Here is a 23566-nt window from a genome sequence, read left to right as displayed (position 1 = left end):
GAACCCACCACTGTATTCTCTTCCCCTAGAACCTTACTCAGTTGGTTCTTTAACCCAGTGATCTGCATCTGGAGTTGTGCATCATCCATACTATTAATAATATCTGTTCCTGTACTGAACTCTGTGGCTACATCGTTCCAGGTCCCTCTTCTCTGCCTCCCAGACCCCACACTACCCCCAACATTCAGATTATAAAGCTGTCCTTTCTCTACGTTTCCATAGTCCAGTTCATAAAATTCCTGAAACCTCACTTTCAACAGAGCTTCATAAAGCTTCTCCGTCTTCCTTGGACACCACACAGGCAGATGGACTTCAGTCCGGTTCAGGATCACGGATGCCACGGCGTAGTGCACATTCTGAAACAACACTTTGTCAGTAGGGATTAACACCAACCCATTCCCTGGACCCCTGGTGGTGGTGGGACACCCATCTACAGTCGTCTGTACTGTCGGGGCTCTGGGCGGGGGCTTCCTGGTGTATGATATGAGCTCTCTGGCGTTGATGGTGTTCGGGGGTTTTGGGATCACACACGAGTCCACACTCCGATCCCACCCCCGGCGTCCTGCCATCGCCTGCTAAACGCGATCGACACACCCACTGGGCAGATCTTTTCCGACCCCCACATACACACATAAATCCCTTCCTCAGATTCCCACCACTTATCCCAACACACATTCACTCCTCCCTGCGAACCCGTGATCGTCCGGTACGTGTCATTACTTAGTCTTTCCCAGTCAGCTGTCTGGTCCCCTGTATCCGCACTCAGTTTCCTGAGCCACCATCACCTTCCCAGTGGAATGTGTCCCCTACAGCTAAGGCACACCCGTTTACCCTCTGTTACCCTAACGCGGGAGGTGGTAACCCCTATTCTCAGGCATGGAACGAACGCTTCACCGTAGGTGAACTCGTCATGGCTGGAATACCGGGTGGAATTCGACCCCAGCCATCCAGGCCATCTTCCCTCGTGGAGATAGACGCTTGCCACCTCCTGTGGTCACGGTTGGTCCGTCTCTGCCAGTGCAGCCGAAGACGACTGATTCCTCGGTGTCGCCCCTGTGACTCGTGCTGGCTTAGGCGTTCCCTGAAAACACACAGAATGCATCGTTGTCCTTGGGTGATGCCTCACCTTTCCAGACGCAGCTACACACGATTAAAATCCAAACTATACAGACAAGCTAAGGCAACAGACAGGAGAGAAAGAAGTTATGTACAGCGCCACCCGTCTCCGGGTGGCCACAGTAGGTCTCCTCGACCCTGGGCCTCTGACGACTCCGGCTTCCTTCGTTCACCGGTGTGCAAGGAGGCATCCACGGCACCCTCGGCCGTGGGATCCTGGCACTCCTTCTCACTCCTGCCCCCACAGGCGGAATGACTGGTCTCTCGGTGAGCTCCTCACAGTCCCAGATTATGGGCTGGAGACCCACACCTGTAGTGCAGCTCACCACTCCCCGCTGTTTCCTCTTATCAGCTCTTTCCCCAGGGTTAAAAAGCTTGCACAGATTGATATGGAACCACTTAGTGCGTCGGGGCATTTTGACCGCATATACCATCGGACTCGCCTATCCTTGATACTGTACGGTCCCATGTATAGCGGTTCAAAAGTCCCCACCCTGGTGAAGTTTCTAACCATTACTTGATCTCCGACCTTCCACTAGTGGTGCCTCTGAGGCTCAAGCAATAAACGATTTCTACGATGTTGCTTCCCCATGTTACGGGCAGCCTGCCAATGGATCTGCCTGAGATGCTCAAGCAAATTATTAACAAACCTGTTCCGGTTCACCTCTCTCAACTGACCTTCCATGAGAACCGGGGCCAGTACATGGCTGGGCGTTCTCATGACGCTGCCGGTCACAAGCTCATGTGGGGAACACACTGTGCTTCTAGACGGGCTGGCTCGGACCCCCATCAGAACTAACGGCAAGACTTCCACCCATTTTCTGGGCGAGTCTCCCGTCTCTTTCCGTAACCTTTCCTTGATGGTCCTATTCATTCGCTCCACAATCCCCGATGACTGTGGGTTGTGTGCGACGTGCCATTTACCCTCTACACCTAGCATTTTCAGAGTCACCTGCATGACAGCCCCTGTGAAGTGACTCCCCTGATCGGACTCCACATACTGTGGTAGCCCCCACGTGGAGAACACTTCTCTCTCTAGAATCCTTGCGGTCCCCAAAGCTGTGGCTGTTCGGCATGGGAAGGCTTCTACTCATTTAGAGAACACATCTACCAGGACCAGGTAGTACTTGTAACCCCCCTGTGCGGTGGGCAGCGGTCCGATATAATCGACCTGTATGGACTGCCATGGGCCCTCCACTCTCCTAGTGTGTCTCATGGATACCTTCCTTTTCTGGGGGTCAGGGTTGTTTGCAGCACACACCAAGCAATCTGCGCAGAAGTCGCGGACGTCCTCCCTCAGTTGCAGCCACCACCCTGCCTGTTCCACCCGTTGCCAGGTGGTCTCCGGCCCGGGGTGCCAGGCGTTTTTTTTACACTCTTTTAACCCAGGTCCTGCCGCGGTCGCCAAGAGATGTAGGCAATTTTTTTACACTCCTTTAACCCAGGTCCTGCCGCTGGTCGCCAAGAGATGTAAACGGTTTTTGATCCTAGCCCAATTGCTAGACGGACGGTTCGGCTCCCCCCCGCTTTACGAAAGTTCTATATCCGGGAATTATTATTCAGAGTGTAAATGAAATAAGTCACGGACAGGAATGCTTCGGTGAAAAATCAAACTTGTATTTATTTCGTCTAACATACACTGGCTAAAACATGCACTACTAAACAAAATCACTATCCCTGTGGAGAATAAAATCCAGTTTACAATCAACATACATACAGTACAAAACTGGAGACTATAACAAGCAGTAATTCCCTTATTGCTATGGTGGACTCTAATTCCACCCCGACCAACGAATTACCCAGTCGCATAAACCCCTTCGCCTGGCTGAACCAAACGAAGCTCCCTCCCACCCTTGGAATAAGTTCCCCCCCCCAGTCGCGCTCTCTCTCTTCCCCCCCAGTCGCGCTCTCTCTTCCCCCCCCCAGTCGCGCTCTCTCTTCCCCCCCCCAGTCGCGCTCTCTCTTTCCCCCCCAGTCGCTCTCTCTCTTTCCCCCCCCAGTCGCTCTCTCTCTTCCCCCCCCCCCAGTCGCTCTCTCTCTTCCCCCCCCCAGTCGCTCTCTCTCTTCCCCCCCCAGTCGCTCTCTCTCTTCCCCCCCCAGTCGCTCTCTCTCTTCCCCCCCCAGTCGCTCTCTCTCTTCCCCCCCCAGTCGCTCTCTCTCTTCCCCCCCCCCAGTCGCTCTCTCTCTTCCCCCCCCAGTCGCTCTCTCTCTTCCCCCCCCAGTCGCTCTCTCTCTTCCCCCCCCAGTCGCTCTCTCTCTTCCCCCCCCAGTCGCTCTCTCTCTTCCCCCCCCCAGTCGCTCTCTCTCTTCCCCCCCCAGTCGCTCTCTCTCTTCCCCCCCCAGTCGCTCTCTCTCTTCCCCCCCAGTCGCTCTCTCTCTTCCCCCCCAGTCGCTCTCTTCCCCCCCAGTCGCTCTCTCTCTTCCCCCCCAGTCGCTCTCTCTCTTCCCCCCAGTCGCGCTCTCTCTTCCCCCCAGTCGCTCTCTCTCTTCCCCCCCGTCGCTCTCTCTCTTCCCCCCCCAGTCGCTCTCTCTCTTCCCCCCCAGTCGCTCTCTCTCTTCCCCCCCAGTCGCTCTCTCTCTCTTCCCCCCCCAGTCGCTCTCTCTCTTCCCCCCCCAGTCGCTCTCTCTCTTCCCCCCCAGTCGCTCTCTCTCTTCCCCCCCAGTCGCTCTCTCTCTTCCCCCCCAGTCGCTCTCTCTCTTCCCCCCCAGTCGCTCTCTCTCTTCCCCCCCAGTCGCTCTCTCTCTTCCCCCCCAGTCGCTCTCTCTCTTCCCCCCCAGTCGCTCTCTCTCTTCCCCCCCAGTTGCTCTCTCTTCCCCCCCAGTCGCTCGCTCTCTTTCCCCCCCCAGTCGCTCGCTCTCTTCCCCCCCAGTCGCTCGCTCTCTTCCCCCCCAGTCGCTCGCTCTCTTCCCCCCCAGTCGCTCGCTCTCTTCCCCCCCAGTCGCTCGCTCTCTTCCCCCCCAGTCGCTCGCTCTCTTCCCCCCCAGTCGCTCGCTCTCTTCCCCCCCAGTCGCTCGCTCTCTTCCCCCCCAGTCGCTCGCTCTCTTCCCCCCCAGTCGCTCGCTCTCTTCCCCCCCAGTCGCTCGCTCTCTTCCCCCCCAGTCGCTCGCTCTCTTCCCCCCCAGTCGCTCGCTCTCTTCCCCCCCAGTCGCTCGCTCTCTTCCCCCCCAGTCGCTCGCTCTCTTCCCCCCCAGTCGCTCGCTCTCTTCCCCCCCAGTCGCTCGCTCTCTTCCCCCCCAGTCGCTCGCTCTCTTCCCCCCCAGTCGCTCGCTCTCTTCCCCCCCAGTCGCTCGCTCTCTTCCCCCCCAGTCGCTCGCTCTCTTCCCCCCCAGTCGCTCGCTCTCTTCCCCCCCAGTCGCTCGCTCTCTTCCCCCCCCAGTCGCTCGCTCTCTTCCCCCCCAGTCGCTCGCTCTCTTCCCCCCCAGTCGCTCGCTCTCTTCCCCCCCAGTCGCTCGCTCTCTTCCCCCCCCAGTCGCTCGCTCTCTTCCCCCCCAGTCGCTCGCTCTCTTCCCCCCCAGTCGCTCGCTCTCTTCCCCCCCAGTCGCTCGCTCTCTTCCCCCCCAGTCGCTCGCTCTCTTCCCCCCCAGTCGCTCGCTCTCTTCCCCCCCAGTCGCTCGCTCTCTTCCCCCCCAGTCGCTCGCTCTCTTCCCCCCCAGTCGCTCGCTCTCTTCCCCCCCAGTCGCTCGCTCTCTTCCCCCCCAGTCGCTCGCTCTCTTCCCCCCCAGTCGCTCGCTCTCTTCCCCCCCCAGTCGCTCGCTCTCTTCCCCCCCCAGTCGCTCGCTCTCTTCCCCCCCAGTCGTTCGCTCTCTTCCCCCCCAGTCGCTCGCTCTCTTCCCCCCCAGTCGCTCGCTCTCTTCCCCCCCAGCCGCTCGCTCTCTTCCCCCCCCCAGCCGCTCTCTTTCAACAACAACATGCCCTCAAAAGACCCTCGGCACCGCCGGGCACTTCAGCTAGTTTTATATATAAAAGAACCGTATGGTCTATTTGTTAAAAGTCAAGGAGTAGCTCTGTGAAACCATCTGTTTTCCAGTGCTCCTGTGCAAGCTGTAATTAGAAGTTTATAGAAAATATTTTTCTGGATATATAATTACAATACACACGCACTTTAAATATTTGTGAAGTTGTGCTCGAGTAATCTTTATTTTAATACTGTGGTGCTTGTAAATGGTTTTATGTAGTTGAGGCAGAGCTTCGAGGAAAGTGCCCCATTACCAATTCAGTTTAGCTCCGTGAATATTTGCGTTGTGAAGATTGATAACCCTTTGGGCCGAGGTAATTATCAATGATGTCGCCCTTACTGTACGGCACTTCCTGTGGGAGACGGCCACGATTCCCAGCAGCACCAGGCCATCCGGGAGGAGCTGGTAAATGTCACAAGGTGACCCATTTCCAGATGGTTTTGTCCTGTGAGGCACGCCGCTCTATAAGTGTGCCATTAATCAGGAACCTGGGTAGATTGGTTAAGAGCAAATGTTAGTACTCTTCTGATTGCCCATAACTGTACAGTGAGTATTTTCAAAGTCACTTGTGTGAAGATTTCTATCTCAAAGTTTTAGCAGTTTTATCTCCGCACTGTCCACAGGGAAGGTATAAAATATGGCCACTGCTGATTTGAATAAACTGGTAAGGCTCACCGTACTCGCCACAGAGTAACAGTGCAGTAATCATTCAAAATGTGTTGCTAAGCAAGAAACATGGGATTTTCCAGTTTTCATTCAAGTGTGCGTGTTTGGGTAAAATGCAAACCTCAGCATTGGTGAAGTACACCAGATCTCCAGCCGCTCTTTGGGCTGTACATGTAGATGACATATTCAAACAAAGACATGAAAGGTGAACTGATGCTGGTCAATGGAAACTTAATGTTGCAACAAGTTAACTGCAGTTTCCTTCTCTTGAAGGCAGTTATTGGTGCTGGGATCTGGTTGTTCATGTGCCTGCCTCTGCTGCATTGCCCTGCCTGTTCTTCACACGTGGTTTTAAAATTCTCTGTGAAGAAGTGCTTCCTAACTTCTTTCCTGAATGGCCTGGCTCTGACTTTAAGGTTATGTCTCCTTGTCCTAGACTCTGCCACCTGTGGAAAAAGTGCCTCTCTATCTACCCTATCAATTCCTTTCAAAATCTTTAAAAACCTCAATCAAATCACCTCTTAACCGTCTGTATTCCAGGGCATACAAGTCCTAGTTTATGTAATCTCTCCTCATAATGTAACCCTTGGAGCCTTGGTAATATTCTGGTGAATCTGCGCTGCACTCCTTCCAAGGCCAATACTGTACATCCTTTCTACGGTGCAGTGCCCAGAACTGTACACTGTGATCAAGATGTTGTCTAACCAGGACTTTGTATAGGTGTAGCAAGATTTTGTCCCCTTTATATTCTAGCCCTCTAGTTATAAAGGCTAACATTCTATTACTTTTTGATTAATTTTTGTACCTGACTACTACATTTTAGTGATCTGTGTACATGGAGCCCTAAATCTCTTTGGACCGCCACTGTTCCTAGCCTTTCACCATTTAAATAATACTCGGATCTATCCTTTTTTGGTCTAATATGGATGACCTCACAATTACCTGCATTGAAATCCATCTGCCACAGTTTGCCCACTCACTTAATTTATCAATGTCTCATGTAATGTTATGCTCCTGTCTGCACTGCTTATTATACCACCAATCTTTGTGTCATCAGCAAACTTAGATATATAGCTCTCTATTGGTGTTATCTAAGTCATTAATAAATGTAGTGAATAGTTGAGGCCCCAGAACAGATCCTTTTGGGACATCATAGTCACTTCCTTATAATTCAAGTACATACCCATTATCCCTACTGTCTTCTAACCAATCTCATAACTAGGTCAATAATTTGCCTTCAATTACATGATCTTTAATTTTAGCTAACAGTCTCTTATGTGGAACTTTATCGAATGCCTTCTGGAAGTCCATATAAACTACATCCATAGACATTCCCCCATCTCCTACTTTAGTTACTTCCTCAAAAAATTCAGTTAGGTTGTTAGACATGATCTACCCTTTTAAAAATCCACTGGCTCTCTCTAATCAGCTCACATTTCTCAAGTGCTCAGTCACTCTGTCCTTAGTTATAGATTCCAATAATTTCCCCACAACAAATGTTAGACCAACAAGTCTATCATTTCCTGGCTTCTCTCTCATCTTTCATGCCGTCCCATATTGCCATGACCTTACCATAGACACCAATGTTTCTTGCAGTTGTATCCACTATGTATTTAAATATGCTACTGACCTATTTACATTTCAGAGGTTCTGTCCCTGTGGTGGTCCGTCCACATTAACCTGGCCCAATCCTGCTTGAAGTAAGCCGATTGAAGCTCGTCTCTTAAAATAACTTTTACGGGTGTATGTCCACATCTAATGATTTGCTGTACTGTGCAGTGTATAAAAAATAACCCTTGAGAAACAGTTCTTACAAGTATGAAAAGTGTGACATGTTTCCAACTGAGATGGGGTAGGTGGCACCCTGCAAGTTGTGTTTTCAATTTTGAAGTTGGTAATTGGAAAGTTAAATACGAGTTCTGATATTAATAGTCATGTGTGTGAGTGTTGGGTGGTACAAGTTCCCAGCACTGATGAACGCTTAAAAGTAGATGAGATTGTCACATTGCCAAAATGGCAAGCAGATAGCATACAGCAGGATTTCCTAGTGGTTTTAGCACATCTCTCCCACTCTATTGTACTATCTATGATATTCATACTATGCTGCAGTGCAGCCAGTCTATTATCAGTTCTGTTCATGCACTGCTGCATTTACCATACAGCCCCGCAGCTGACAGTTATATAGAGGGGCTTTATTGTTCTACTGTGGATTGCCAGTTTCTTGTGTTTTGGCTGACCATCCACCAAAATATTTCATTATTATATCCTCAGGACATCTCAAAACACTTCACATACAATGGATTACTTTGGAAGTGCAGCCACTGGCACATGTGGAAGTTAATTTGCACACCACAAGGTCCCACAAACAGAGATGAATGAAAGATCAGATAATCTGCTTTTGATGGTGTTGGTAGAGGGTGGAATACTGGCCAGGAAACCAGGAGAATTCCCTGCTTCTCTTCAGTTTCATTGGATCTTTTATGTTCACTTGAGCAGGGGTCTCAGTTTAACATCTTGCCCGAAAAATTAGTTAGTGTAATATGTATGTACGAGATAAATTTACCAGTTGGATGAGAATTGCAGGATTTAGACATGTTCTGTCGCTCTCATGAATTTAAACAGTGGTTTTGAAATTTGGCATTTGAAATTTAGAGTATTATCAAAGATGAAAATTCATACATTATGAAATTAACAGAAGATTCTAGGATGTAGCCACAAGACCGTAATGTCATTAAAGGGTTTGTAATGCTATGAACTACTGGAGCACATGTTTAAGTGTTTAGAAATCTGAAACTCAAGGTAACAGTTTGTTCTATCCATTTTATTGTTTGATGTGTGTCTGGGCAATATACACAAGTGGAGATTGTGGGAGCTATTTTATTCTATATATGGTTAGGATTGAGTGCATGGTGGTAATGGTACAGGACTAGCAACCCAGAGGTTGAGTGTGTAAATCCCACTTTAGCACATTGTGAAAACAAATGCAATAGACCTAGTAATTTGTGGCCTGGCTCCAGAAAACAGTGACCATTGTTGTAAGAAAAACAAACCACTGGCTCACTAGTATAATTCAGGAAAACAAACCTACAAGCCATCAATGGCAGACTATTAATGCCCTCTAAAGTGGCCCAGCCCATGAAGGTGGCTTTGCCAGTGTCACCCACATCCGAGAACAAATAAAAAATACGTTGGCCAGTAATCACATCTGCAATGGTGGCTCCCCTGGCAGTGTTTCTCCCCTCCTGGGACTGGGACAGGTGGTACAGTTCCAAAGGCATTGGATGTTCTCCTGTACTTTGCCCGTGTAGCCAATGTTTGTGTGAGCCTTGACAACGAATGCTGATGGTCCTTTCTATCGTGGGAAACATCACATCCAAGCTCGGTCCTGTCCTCCCACCATCTACACAGGTGAACCTGCAGCAGGATCTGAATATCACCTGATATTTTGCTTCTCTTCCCCCTGCCACCCTTTCTGAAACCCTGAGGCCAATTTTAGCAGCCTGCTGTTGCCCTAGCTAAGATCAGCTGTTTTCATTAGAACAGACACAATACAGGGTAATTTGGTAGAGGGAATGGGACAGAATGGATAGAAACAGACAGTTTCCAGTGATTGAAGGTTCTCAAACAAGAGGGTGTAGGAATGTCTAGTTCCTATCCAAAAGACTGAGGTCCACTCAGACGATCAAATAAACGAGGTTTAATGAAAACTAACAGAGTTTAACGGATAACTACAGGAGAACATCGAATATAGGTCTAGTCAGTTCGGAGGCTCCACGAGGACTGCTTGGGCGGTCCCGTGGCTGACGTCATGACGTCGTCATGTTTTTCCCGCCGGTGGGGGATCACGTGATGAACGGCATGACTTCATCGTGTTTACCCGCGCTATTAAAGTGATCGCGCTCTGTACATGTAAACAGTGAAAACAAAGATACAGATTCAGGCTGTAGCTAACATATTATTAAAGGGAATTATATACAATTGATCAGAGTCCCTTAGTGGCTCCGCCACATGCGCCCCCCCCCCCCCAGAATTGTCTTTAATAGCAAAAGTAAAACGGCGAGGAGGCCTGACAAGCCTGTCAGATCGACTTCTGTAGCCTTGAAGTGGAAGCTGATGGACGGCGGGCGAGCTGGCGGGCGGTTGCGTTTGATCTGGCACGGCGACTGTGGGCGGTCGGCCACGTTTCGGCGGTTGTGCGATCTCGACTGGGCGGTCAAGGTCCAAGTGAGTCGGCGTCAACCGAAATGTGGTCCGGTTTACCTCCGACATCGACTGAAAAAGATTTGTCTCCCGTCTCTATCACGCGGAAAGGACCAGTGTAAGGGGGTTTGAGCGGGTCCCGATGAGCGCCGTGGCAGATAAACACATAGTCGGCGTTTTTCAGCTCAGCTGGGACGTGGGAGCTCTGCAAGCCGTGATGCGACGTAGGCACTGGAGCGAAACTTCTGGCTGCCTCCTGGTGTCTGACAAGCTGCTGGGATGCGGACCATGGCTTTGTTGGAGTCGGAAGGAAATCCCCTGGTACGCGTAGCGGCTGGCCATATACGAGCTCCGCCGTGGACGATTGAAGATCTTCTTTAGTCGCCGTACGAAGACCCAAAAGGACCCATGGAAGCCTGTCCACCCAGCCCGCGCCTTGAAGGCTGGCTCGCAGTGTGGCCTTGAGCGACCTGTGGAAGTGTTCGCACAGGCCGTTCGCCTGTGGATGGTAGGCAGTGGTGCGATGTAGCTTGATGCCGAGCCCCTGAGCCACAGTGTTCCAGAGCTCCGAAGAAAACTGCGGCCCACGATCAGACGAGATGTCCGCCGGTACCCCGAAACGGGCGACCCAAGAGGAGATGAATGCCCTGGCGACGTCTGCGGAAGTGGTGGATGACAAAGGAACCGCCTCCGGCCATCGAGTGGTGCAGTCCACCATTGTAAGAAGATGAGTAAACCCGTGCGAAGGCGGAAGGGGCCCCACCAGGTCCACATGCACATGATCAAACTTACGTTCCGGAACAGCGAAAGTGGCCAATGGAGCCTTGACGTGACGCTGCACCTTGGCCTTTTGGCAGACCACGCAGGTGTTGGCACAGTCGCGAACATCCATGTGCATGCCTCGCCACACGAATTTGGACGACATCAGCCGTTGCGAGGCCTTCATGCCAGGGTGCGACAACCCGTGTATGGCGTCAAAAACTTTTCGGCGACCGGGACGATAGGGCGAGGATCTCCTACGGAGACGTCGCAGAGTAGCGTAGTGCCTGCGGCATGGAATTTGACGTCGGCCGCTTGGAGGCTAGATGGGTTGGTTCTGTAAGATTGGACTTCCGGATCCGAGGCTTGATCCGCAGCCATGAGGGCATAGTCGATGCCAAGCTGGACTGCATGAACAGTTGCGCGGGAGTGGCAATCCGCCACCAGGTTGTCTTTACCGGACACATGCTGAATGTCTGGTGAATTCTGAGATAAACGTCAACTGACGTCGTTGCCGAGCTGACCACGGTTCGGCGGTCTTGGCCATAGCAAACGTCAGTGGCTTACGGTCCACAAAAGCCGTGAACGGATGTCCCTCTAGCAAGAACCAGAAATGGCGGATGGCCAGAAAAAGGGCCAGCAACCCCTGGTCGAACGTGCTGTACTTCCGTTCGTTTCGCCGTAGTTGACGGCTGAAAAACGCCAGCGGTTGCCACGTCCCATGCACCCACTGTTCCTGCACTGCGCCGATGGCGTAGTCTGACGCGTCGGTGGTAAGGGCGATGGTGGCACCTGGCAGCGGGTGTGTCAGCATGGTTGCGTTGGCTAAAGCGCCTTTTGTGTCAACGAATGCCCGGTCCATGTCGACTGTCCAGCTAATCGGATCTTTGCCGGACTTGCCCTTGAGGGCCTCGTACAGGGGCTGCATGAGCAGAGCTGCATTAGGGACGAACCGGTGATAAAAATTTACCATCCCGAGGAACTCCTACAGGGCCTTGACGGTCTGCGGGCGCGGGAACGAAGTAACTGCCTCCACCTTCGTTTGCAGGGGAATTGCGCCGTCCGATGTGATGCGATGGCCTAAGAAATCAATCTGCTGCAGGCCGAACTGGCACTTGGCTGGGTTGATGATCAAGCCGTGTTGACTGAGGCGTCTAAAGAGGATGCACAAATGGCAGATGTGCTCCTCTTTATTACGGCTGGCGATGAGGATGTCGTCGATGTAGACGAATAGAAACGTGAGGTCCCGAAGCACGGAGTCCATCAAGCGCTGGAAAGCCTGTGCAGCGTTCTTCAATCCAAACGGCATCCGCAGAAATTCAAACAGGCCGAATGGGGTGATGACTGCAGTTTTCGGGACGTCTTGCGGGTGTACGGGGACCTGGCGGTAGCCACGGACAAGGTCGACTTTTGAAAAAATGGTATTTCCTGCCAAATGGGCAGAGAAATCCTGAATATGAGGGATCGGGTACCGATCAGGAGTAGTGGCGTCGTTCAGGCGTCGGTAGTCGCCGCAAGGCCGCCATCCGCCGCCAGGTTTCGGAACAATGTGGAGAGGCCAAGACCAGGGACTATTCGACCGGCGAATAATCCCTAGCCGCTCCATCGTGTCGAACTCCGCTTTCGCAGCCGTGAGCTTGCCAGGTTCGAGGCGCCGGGCCCGTGCGTAGACCGGGGAGCCAGTAGTGGTGATGTGATGTTCGACACCATGTTTCGTGGCCGTGGAAGAGAAAGTGGGTCTGGTCGGGTCTGGGAAATCTCCGAGGAGGCGAGTGAAGTCATCCGGAGGTGGGAACGTGCAGGAGACAGTGCGCGCCATGGTGTTACCGCAGTGGTACGGGATGGAGTGAAAAGTGGCTGCATTGATCAACCGGCGGTGCCGTACATCCACCAGGAGGCCGTTGGCGCACAAAAAATCCGCCCCGAGGATGGCTTGAGAGACTTTGGCCATGATGAAATCCCAGTAAAACCGCTGGCCGCCGAAGCACACCTGGACCCGCCAGCTTCCGAAGGTCCGAATGGCCCCGCCATTAGCCGCCTGGAGGGAGGGGCCGTGCCCCCCGGCTTGTAGATCAAGATTTGGCGCGGGTAGGATGCTACACTGCGCCCCGGTGTCGCAGAGGAAACGTCGACCAGATAGGGAGTAGTTGATGAGGAGGAGTTTTCCCGAATTACCGATTGCCATCGCAGCCGCGGGGCGCTCGTTATAACCGGTCCTCTTTCGACAGGGTGGCTGCTGGGTTTTTTTTTAGCAAAAAGCTGCAGGGAGGGCGGCAGCATCTTGCTTTTGCGCCAAAACGGGCGTGGTAGGAGCACAACCCTGCAGGTTGAGGGGTTGGAGCAGCATCTGTGGGGGATGGGCGCCTCGTGGCAGCGCAGTACTGCTGTGTCACCGCGAAGATCTTGTCCGCATCGGCAGCCAGCTCTGCGCAGTCTGTGACTTCCGACCTGGCTAGGGTAGCCTGAACTTGCTCCGGTAGCTGGCTGAGGAATAGCTCCCTGAAGAGGAAGCATTCTGGTTCGGAGCCCAGGAGCGTGAGCATTTGGCTCATGAGCTCGGACGGCTTGGAGTCCCCGAGGCCGGGCATATTGAGCAGCCGGCGGGCACGCTCCGACTTCGTGAGCCCGAAGACCTGTAACAACCGCGCCTTTATTGTTTCATACTTGCGATCTTCTGGTGGATTACCAAGCAGGCTGACGATCTGCGAGGCTGTGGTGCTGTTGAGGGCGGAGACCACGTGATAGTAACGGGTCTGATCCGCAACGATGTCCCTGATTGCGAACTGGGCTTCAGCCTGGATGAACCACGCGGCTGGTTGTTGCTCCCAGAACTGTAGTAGCTTCAAAGCAACGGCGTTCGATTCCATGTTCGGTAACTTCTGCGAAAACTGTTTGCAAAAGTCGGGGTCACCAATGTAGGAATGTCTAGTTCCTATCCAAAAGACTGAGGTCCACTCAGGCGATCAAATAAACGAGGTTTAATGAAAACTAACAGAGTTTAACAGATAACTACAGGAGAACATCAAATATAGGTCTAGTCAGTTCGGAGGCTCCACGAGGACTGCTTGGGCGGTCCCGTGGCTGACGTCATCACGATTTTCCCGCCGGTGGGGATCACGTGATGAACGGCGTGACGTCATCGCGTTTACCCGCGCTATTAAAGTGATCGCGCTCTGTACATGTAAACAGTGAAAACAAAGATGCAGACTCAGGCTGTAGCTAACATTATTAAAGGGAATTATATACAATTGATCGGAGTCCCTTAGTGGCTCCGCCACAAGGGCATAGATATAACATTAAATGTTATGGCCGGCCTCCCACCTTACACCCTCTGTAAACTTGAGCTCATCCAAAACTCTGCTGCCAATATCCTAACTCTCACCCATCACCCCTGTGCTCACTGACCTACATTGGCTCCTGGTCCAGCAAAGCCTCGATTTTAAAATTCCCATCTTTGTTTTCAAATCCCTCTGTGGCCTCACCCCTCCCTATCTCTGTAACCTTCTACAGCCCGCCGAGATTTCTGCATTCCTCCAATTCTGGCCTCTTGGGCATCCATGATTTTCATCGTTCCACCATTAGTGGCCATGCCTTCAGCTGCCCTAGGCCCTAAGCTCTGGAATTCCCTGCCTAAACCTCTCTTTTCTTTAAGACACTTCTTAAAACCTACCTCTTTGATCAAGCTTTTGGTCACCTGCCCTAATATCTCCATATGTGGCTCGGTGTCAAATTTTGTTTTGTTACGCTCTTGTGAAGCGCCTTGGGATGTTTTATTACGTTGAAGGTGCTATATAAATGCAAGTTGTTGTAAGAGATTTAGGATAGAGAGAAGGGAAGACTTTTTTACATGGAGGGTTGAGAACCTGTGGCGTGCACTACGAGAGTTAATGCTTGAAGCAGAGACCATCTCAACATTCAAGAATAGATTAGATGGGTGGTAGAAGGAAAGGGGGCTAAAGGGATATGAGAACAGGGCGGGCATGTGGGTTTAGGACCACTGCTCATGGAGGATAAACACCTGTTTACATTGTATGGTGTAAATTCAGTTTCATTCTTTGTAGTGCAGTTAAATTCCTGGCTGTTAAGCTTAGCCATTTACTGGATAAACTCATTGAGCTATTCGGGAAATGGCAGGTTAGCAAGGTAGTCATGGCAGTATTATGAAATGATTACCACAGTGGATCACCAGGATTATTTTATAGATATATTGCTGTTATATTATAGTCATATTTTTCATATCTGCATTTTAATCCTTTTTGAATCCGTGAGATCTTGATCTGCTGTGAAGTTATGGGTTTTCTTGGACATTTACATTACTAGGGGACACAGATTTAAGGTTTTGGGCAACAGATGCAGGGGGGACGTGAGGAAAAACTTTTTTACGCAGCGAGTGGTGAGGACCTGGAACTCGCTGCTGACGGAAGTGGTAGAAGTGGACATACTCAATGTTTTCAAGGGGAGACTGGATAGGCACTTGAGGGAAATAAACTTGCAGGGCTATGGGGATAGAGCGGGGGAATGGGACTGACTGGATTGCTCTGCAGAGAGCCGGCATGGACTCGATGGGCCGAATAGCCTCCTTCTGTGCCTTTATGACGCTATGACCATGGACATTTCCAAAGTCTTTGTCAAATCTGGTGCTATGCACTTCTAAACAAGTTACCATCATATATTCTCTCACCAAAACAATGTTCCTGGCTATCCAATTTTGTCTCAAGTCACTCTATCTGCAGTAATTGATGGATTTTCCTTTGACTCTTTTTCAATTTCAATCAAGGAGTTTTCCAGGGCTCTGTTCTCTCCCTCTGTTTTTCAAATCAATTATCTTTCCTCACTATCCAGCATATCAACGTTTTTTCAGTTTAAAATGTTTGCGCTGATTGAGCACACCCTTCTTCCTGCAGTGAAATGGTTGACTCACTAAACAATGATGTTATCAATGCCTTTCAGTGAGGCACATTTTTTATTTAAATGCTCTTGAGTTCAACAGCTAAAACCATTTTACTTTGGCTCCACCATTAGTCCTTCATCCCTGGACTTTGCTGGCATCATTTCTTCTGATGGAACTCCCATCGTTAAAAATGCATCCGAGATGCTGTGTTTTATCTTTCATTCATTCCAATACTTCTTTTCCCCTCTCTCAACTCTCTATAAAGCCCAAGGGGGTGACTCTTGCTGGAGTACGATTCCATCTGCACCAGCAGCCATCAGTTAACTTACCCAAGTGACTTTTTTCATGTGTAAACTTAGATGATGAGAACTGGCAAGATACTACTTAACTTGGTAAGGCATCAGAGCAGACCCAACATCAACATGCCCATTTTTTCAGCAGGGGTTATTCAATAATGGTCAGGGTTGGGAAGCCTGGCTGATTCACTTCCCCCCCACCCCACCACACCCCCAATAGCTCAGGGTACTGAAGCCAATTGAACCCCCCACCCCAACCCCGCTCCTCCCATGTGCTGTCATGGTGAGGTCTACTAAAGACGATTTGAGGAAAACTCAAAGATGTTTTAAAAATATATTAAGTGTAAGAGGATAACTAAAGAAAGGGTAGGGCTTATTAGAGATCATGAGGGTAATCTGTTTGTGGAGGCGGGAGATGTCGGTAGGGTTCTTAATGAATACTTTGCATCTGTTTTCACTAAGGAGAGGGGCGAAACATTAGATGAAATAAACATAGTGAGAGGGGAAGTATTAAGGGGTTTAGCAGCTTTAAAAGTGGATAAATTCCCAGGCCCGGATGAAATATATCCCAGGCTGTTAAGCGAAGCAAAAGAGGAAATAGCAGAGGCCCTGACCATCATTTTTCAATCCTCTCTGGCTTCAGGTGTGGTGCCGAAGGACTGCTAATGTGGTACCCTTGTTTAAAAAGGGAGAAAAGGATAGACTGAGTAATTATAGGCCAGTCAGCCTAACCTCGGTAGTGGGAAAATTATTGGAAAGAATTCTGAAGGACAGGATAAATCTTCATTTAGAAAGACATGGATTAATCAAGGATAGCCAGCACGGATTTGTTAAGGGAAGGTCGTGTCTGACAAACTTGATTGAAATTTTTGAGGAGGTAACAAGAAGGGTAGATGAGGGTAGTGCGTTTGATGTAGTGTATATGGACTTAAGCAAGGCTTTTGATAAGGTTCCACATGGCAGACTGGTCACGAAGTTAAAAGCTCATGGGATCCAGGGCAAAGTGTCAAGTTGGATTCAAAACTGGCTTGGAGGCAGGAAGCAGAGGGTAATGGTTGATGGGTGTTTTTGTGACTGGAAGGCTGTTTCCAGTGGGGTTCCGCAGGGCTCAGTACTAGGTCCCTTGCTTTTTGTGGTACATATCAATGATCTAGACTTGAATATACGGGGTATGATTAAGAAGTTTGCAGATGATACTAAAATCGGCTGTGTGGTTAATACTGAAGAAGGAAGCTGTAGACTGCAGGAAGATATCAATAAATTGGTCAGGTGGGCAGAACGGTGGCAAATGGAATTCAATCCGGAGAAGTGTGAGGTAATGCATTTATGGAGGGCTAACAAGGAAAGGGAATACACATTAAATGGTAGGACACTGAGTAGAGGAACAAAGGGACCTTGGAGTTCATGTCCACAGATCCCTGAAGGTAGCAGGCCAGGTAGATAAGGTGGTTAAGAAGGCATACAGAATGCTTGCCTTTATTAGCCGTGGGATAGAATACAAGAGCAGGGGAGTTAGGCCTCAGCTGGAGTACTGCATGCAGTTCTGGTCACCACATTACAGGAAAGATGTGATTGCACTAGAGAGGGTACAGAGGAGATTTACAAGGATGTTGCCGGGAGTAGAGAATCTTAGCTATGAGGAAAGACTGGATAGGCTGGGTCTGTTTTCCTTGGAACAGAGGAGGCTGAGGGGAGACCTTATTGAGGTGTATAAAATTATGAGGGGCATAGATAAAGTGGATAGAAAGGACCTATTTCCCTTAGCAGAGGGGCCAAAAACCAGGGGGCATAGATTTAAGGTAATTGGTGGAAGGTTTACAGGGGATTTGAGGGGAAATTTCTTCACCCAGAGTGTTGTGGGGGTCTGGAACTCACTGCCTGAAAGGGTGGTAGAGGCAGGAAGGCTAACCGCATTTAAAAAGTACTTTGATGTGCACTTGGGATGCTCTAACCTGCAGAGCTACGGACCAAGAGCTGGGAAGTGGGATTAGGCTGGATAGTTCTTTGTTGGCCGGCGCGGACACAATGGGCCGAAATGGCCTCCTTCCGTGTTGTAACTTTTTACGAGTAACCCAAGATCCTGTGGTTCCTCTTGATGCCTTTTACCCACTTGGCCATTTGCACCAAAGGTTATCACACTTCATTCGGTTTGATACAATCTATATCACTGAAGAGAGTGATGTACATGGATTCAAAAATGGCTCTGCCATTTGACAGAATGGTTATTGAAATAAGAGTGAGCTAGAAAGTCTGGATAGATTTAAGGCCACTTTGAATTCAGCAGCTTAATGATGAGATTGTCACACCATGTTAATAAAGCTGGGTAAGGTAAATGTCATATAAAAATTCTGATGTAACGAGGGCTGACACCTTCAAGCCAAAGGCAGCACGAGTCTTTGGTTCCTGAGCCTTGTGCGGATAAACTTGAGGCGGCCATTTTACTTTTACTGCAGTGGAAAGAAATAGCAGTGACAAATGTAGAAGAAAATTTCACAGGAAGAAAAGTCTCAGCAGGGGTTGCAGAGCTGTGGTGTAGTACATTGCAGCAATCCAATGCGCTACACGAGTTTAATCTTCACACCCTTTGAGTTCTGTATTCAGCCACACTATTAGGGAATGTTCCAACAGTGATAAGTGTCTGTCTACAGATAAAATTGGAACTAATGCAGTCACCGGATGCTCTCTTTAACACCCAGTTTTTAGCAGAGGCCTGGGTATAGGTTTGTCTGCTTGCTCTCTCTTTCCCTTGCTCATTGTCCCTCACCCTTTGCTCATAGCCAATGGTCATATAAAATTATGGAAGAGTTGGATGTAAAAAGCAAGAATTCCATAGGCAGTTGGTCAAACTATTGCCAGTCATGGTGGGGGACTACACTGTAATGATATCAGCAAATAGAGATGGTATTTGCCTGTTTGATTATGATGCCTTACCAGCATGTTTGCATGTATTGATTGCTTGTGCCTGACCAGCAGAGGGCATGTGACCGAGACGAGCAAGGCAGTGGAGTTTAGTTTCGGTTTCGTTCTAGATGCATCACTAGCATGATGTCCTTATGGGACGTATGCTAAGGTCAAACCTACCCATCCCGGAGAACCTCCTGAAAACAAAAGAGGGGGAGAAAGTGAGGAAGTTCAAAGAGCAACAGAAAGAAAAGCAAAAGTACTACTATGAAAGAGGAACACAAAACCTACCTGAACTCCACACTGGTGACCAAGTAAGGTTCAAAGACAAAACAAACACATGGACTCAGAAGGGAACTGTCCTGAGTGAAGTTCAACCAAGATCATACACCATTCAGACAGATGAGGGTGCTGTTCTGAGAAGAAATCGTCGAGATCTTCTCATGGGACCAGCCACAGCAGGTCAAAAGACTGACACTGTTGAACAACCTGATCACACAGCTGAGAACCAATCATCTGAGGCAACAACTCAGATTCAAGGACAATCAATCAGAAAATCCTCAAGACACGTGAAGCCTCCTGAGAGACTCATTGAGCAAATTTAAGGACTATTGTTATAGAAGGAAGTAATGTTATCTTATTCTTTCTTCAAGTTCTAGTGTATTGACATATTTCATGTGAACACACAAAGCAAGATTAAAAAACCTTGATCATGATAATGTAAGTTCATTAAGTGTTACAGTTAAAATGCAGATTAATACAAAGAAAACATGTTGTTAGTTAAAAGTAAAATACTTTTGTTTTAAGAAAAGGAGATGTAATGATATCAGCAAATAGAGATGGTATTTGCCTGTTTGATTATGATGCCTTACCAGCATGTTTGCATGTATTGATTGCTTGTGCCTGACCAGCAGAGGGCATGTGACCGAGACAAGCAAGGCAGTGGAGTTTAGTTTCGGTTTCGTTCTAGATGCATCACTAGCATGATGTCTCCTGTAAATGCTGTATAAAGAGTTGAACAGACTTTAGATTAAAAGACATTCTCTTTCATAAATGTCTCGTCATTGAACCCACAAAGAAATCAATACATACACTGACACCAAGTTCAAGAACAAGATCATACAGTTAGAAGGTTTCTATTGCTGAAAGTGTCGAGAAACAGAAACTATAAAAAAAAGGTCTGCTTTATTTGTCTTTGGGATGTAGGCAACACTGGTAAGAAAGTATTTATTGCAGAGCTCCCTAGTTGCCCAGAGGGCATTAAGAGTCAACCACATATGTAGGACTGGAATCACATGTAGGGATAGCAGGTTCCCTTCCCTGAAGGGCATTAGTGACCCAGTTGGGTTTTTACAATAATCTTGCAGCTTTCAATGGCCCACAAATTGCCAGATTTATTGAATACAATTTCACAACTTGCCACAGTGGGATTTGAACTTGTGACCTCTCGTACCATAACCACTAGATTACTGTACCCATCTTATTTGAAAGATCGGAAGGAATTCCAGTGACATTAGCTCCACAGGCGTGCAGATTGCTGTCGTAACAGTGAAATCGGAAGCAGGAGCACCTTCAGAAACTTGGGAAGACCAAGAACGTTACAATACTTGATGGATGGAAACAGCACTTAAAATATCTTTGGTGCACAGACTGCACAGTGATTTTCGATGTTTGCATTGTTAGGTATTCGACACACGTTCCCTCCGGAGTACTCCAGAGAGGTGACAGGCTGCCAAGAACGTTTTGTGAATGAGGGTCTCCGAAAGCAGAGGCTGCAGCCAAATTAGAGACCATCAGCAAGCGTGTGAACAAATAGAGAGAGACTCACCAAGCAGTGTGCTGTGGCAGGATAGTTTATCACAATCAATCTGTATGGTAGAGACGATGGAACTCTAATTTCACAATTGATAAATGTGTTTGCAAAAAGTCCTAAAATGTGCATTATTTTGACCCTAGATAAGTCAGTAAATATAATGACCAACAAATAACCGTCATGTTCATCTTTTATTTAGGCCCAAATGCTCCTTTTTATGTTAAATGTAAAATCACAAGTCTGAACAACAAAATGCAGCACGAGCCAATAAAAGCCACAAACTATAGATTTCTAGAAACTTTGGGGGTTTTCACATATTGTAAGTAACCATGTCTTTCTAATATCTAAATTTAACATAGAATTACCCATCACCGACTCCACTTATTTTCCAAACCTTGCTGTGGGCGTACAGGCGATTTTTTTTGTTTTTATTTTTGTTTGCATGTGGCATGAATTACGCATGAAATTTGGCTGGCGAGAATTTCAACTTACGGTTGGGTCTGTTGTTTTCCCCCCCCCCCTTCCTCCCATCCTGAGACAGAGAAGTTCTGCTTCTAGGATTCTAAACCAATTGCTAGGAGGAGGTGTGCAGCAGCACCCCAGGCATAACTGTCCCTCATGTTCTGGGTACATGCCTCTCCACAGCAGCGCAGCTGAGATTGGTCACTAGATGTTGTGGGGTTTGAAGCTTGTGGCTCCACTGCCACAGCACTCGACATTGGTGTCCCACTGCACTGTGCCATAGCACCACCTCAACGGCTGCTGCAGTTTAACATCTGAGCATACAGCGTAATTCCAAGTTCTTAGGGGTGATCATCGTCTTTGGAATATCCAAGTTCTGACAGTTTGCCTTTAGTTTTGTTGTAGACTGGTTTAATGCAGTAAATTTGACCTTTTCTAGTGGATGTGGCAAAATGAGTTACTTAACCTTCATTTATTTACCAGGGTCATCAAAGCAAAAGCTCTGCTGATTTGGGGACATTGTAAGTTTTAACACTATATGCCCAAGAGTTCATGGTATGTTTTTTTGGGATGAATTTTTTGTGCTCATCAAAATAAGTGATCTGTGCAGTGAAACACAACACATTTTTTCCACTTTTGTGGCCTAGCGCCAAGTCATTCCATATGGCACAGCACAGACCAGATAAAACCTGTAGCTCCCTATTAGAATGCTGTTCTAATAGTGACCCTGTACTGGACTAGTGTGAATATTTCAACTGCTGACACCAAGCAGCCCTTATGGCCTGTCATGGGCAGTTTTGTGCTGTGGACCCGTGCACACTGAGCCTTGAATGGGCCTTCTTGGACACCTGCACCTCTTGTGCTGATGGTGCTCCCACAGTGGTGCTTGGTAAGGCATTCCAGGATATTGACCCAGAGACTGAAGAGACGGCAATGTATGTCCAAATCGGGACAGTGTGTGACTTGAAGGTGATGGTATTCCCACGACCTTGCTGCTCTTGTCCTTCTTGCTGGTGAAGGTCACAGAGAAGGGAGGTGCTGACACAGCAACATTGCTGAGTTGCTGCAGTGCATCCTGCAGCCACAGTGCACCAGTGATGAAGGGGGTGGAGATTGACCATAGTGCCAGTCCAGTGAACAACTCTGTCGCAGATGGTGTCGAGCTTCCCGAGTGTTGTTGCAGCTGCACCTATCCAAGCATGTGGTGAATATTCCATCACACTCCTAACTTGAGCCGTGTAGCTGGTAAAGTGGCTTTGAGGAGTCATGAGGTGAGCCAGTCATCGAGATGTACTCATCCTCTGCCGTGCTCTTGAAGCCACTGTGTTGATATGGCTGGCCCAGTTAAGCTACTGATGCTTTGCATTATTTTGTCTGAGGTGGTCGTCGCTGTGTGCTCCACATGTCTGTGCATTTATTTGGTGGTAATATTTGTTTCTGTTGCTCGATGCATTCGTGTGAATTTTGGTATGTTTATTGGTCTTGGTGTTATGTGGTAATGTGCATCTCTTGTACATTAGTATCTCGGTGATTAGAATGTGTTGATATCTGCACCGTGTGCATGGAAGTCTTTCACTCTTGAGCTATGTTGAATATCTGTTGCATTAATTTCTGTCTGTAGTTGAAGCAGTACGTCTTTGCAGTTTGCCTATGTCTGACGATTTTTTTGTCGTCTATTTTATGGGATTTGTGTGTTGAAATTTTTACTTCTGTCTGTTGGTTTGTTTGTCTGAGCAGTGGCTATGTCCTGTAGTGTATCTTGGTCTGTTTGAGCACTGGATAAAATCTTAGAATGACACAACACAGAAGGAGGCCATTTGGCCCATCGTGTCTGTGCCGGCTCTTTGAAAGAGCTATCCATTTAGCCCCACTCCCCTGCTCTTTCTGTATATCCCTGTAAATGTTTCCCCTTCAAGTATTTATTCAGTTCCCTTTTGAAAATTACTAATGAATCTTTATCCACCACCCTTATTGGCAGTGCATTCCAGATCATCATAACTCGCTGTGTAAAAAATAAATTCTCCTCACCTCGCCTCTGGTTCTTTTGCCAATTACCTTAAATCTGTGCCCTCTGGTTACTTACACTTCTGCCACTGGAAGCAGTTTCTCCTTATTTACTCTATCAAAACCCTTCATGATTTCAAATCTCCCCTTAACCTTCTCTGCTGTAAGGAGAACAACCCCAGTTTCTCCAATCTCTCCACATAACTGAAGTCCTTCATCTCTATTACCATTCTAGTAAATCTCCTCTGTACCATCTCTAAGGCCTTGGCATTTGTCTGAAAATGTGCCCAGAATTTGCCACAATACTCCAGATGGTGTGTAACCAGTGTTTTATAAAGGTTTTGCATAACTTTCTTGGTTTTGTACTCTATTCCTCTATTTATAAAGCCAAGGGTCCCGTATGCCTTTTTAACAGCCATTTCAACTTATCCTGCCACCTTCAAAGACTTGTGTACGTACACCCTCAGGTCTCTGTTCCTGCACCTCCTTTAAAACTGTACC

The 23566-nt window shown here is 48.5% G+C and overlaps 1 protein-coding gene across 15 annotated transcripts in view; it reads left to right on the top strand.

Annotated features, from left to right (window-relative positions):
* The window catches only part of eps15l1a (epidermal growth factor receptor pathway substrate 15-like 1a), a 504393-nt gene that overhangs the window by 320565 nt on the left and 160262 nt on the right, over nt 1-23566 (top strand). The window contains exon 22 of one of the 15 annotated variants that reach the window (XM_086005005.1): nt 18915-19835. The exons of the other annotated variants lie outside the window; for them this stretch is intronic. Within the exon in view, the coding sequence (XP_085861131.1) occupies nt 18915-18926 (12 nt within the window). The 3' untranslated portion in view covers nt 18927-19835. Of the gene's footprint in view, nt 1-18914; nt 19836-23566 lie in introns of those variants that run through there. 15 annotated transcript variants of the gene reach the window in all.

This window comes from Somniosus microcephalus, chromosome 13 (assembly GCF_052327205.1).
Source record: "Somniosus microcephalus isolate GS21.2 chromosome 13, FLI_Smic_1.0, whole genome shotgun sequence".
Classification (NCBI taxonomy): domain Eukaryota; kingdom Metazoa; phylum Chordata; class Chondrichthyes; order Squaliformes; family Somniosidae; genus Somniosus; species Somniosus microcephalus.
Note: the sequence above shows the minus strand (reverse complement) of the source record. Positions and strands in the feature narration are given on the sequence as shown.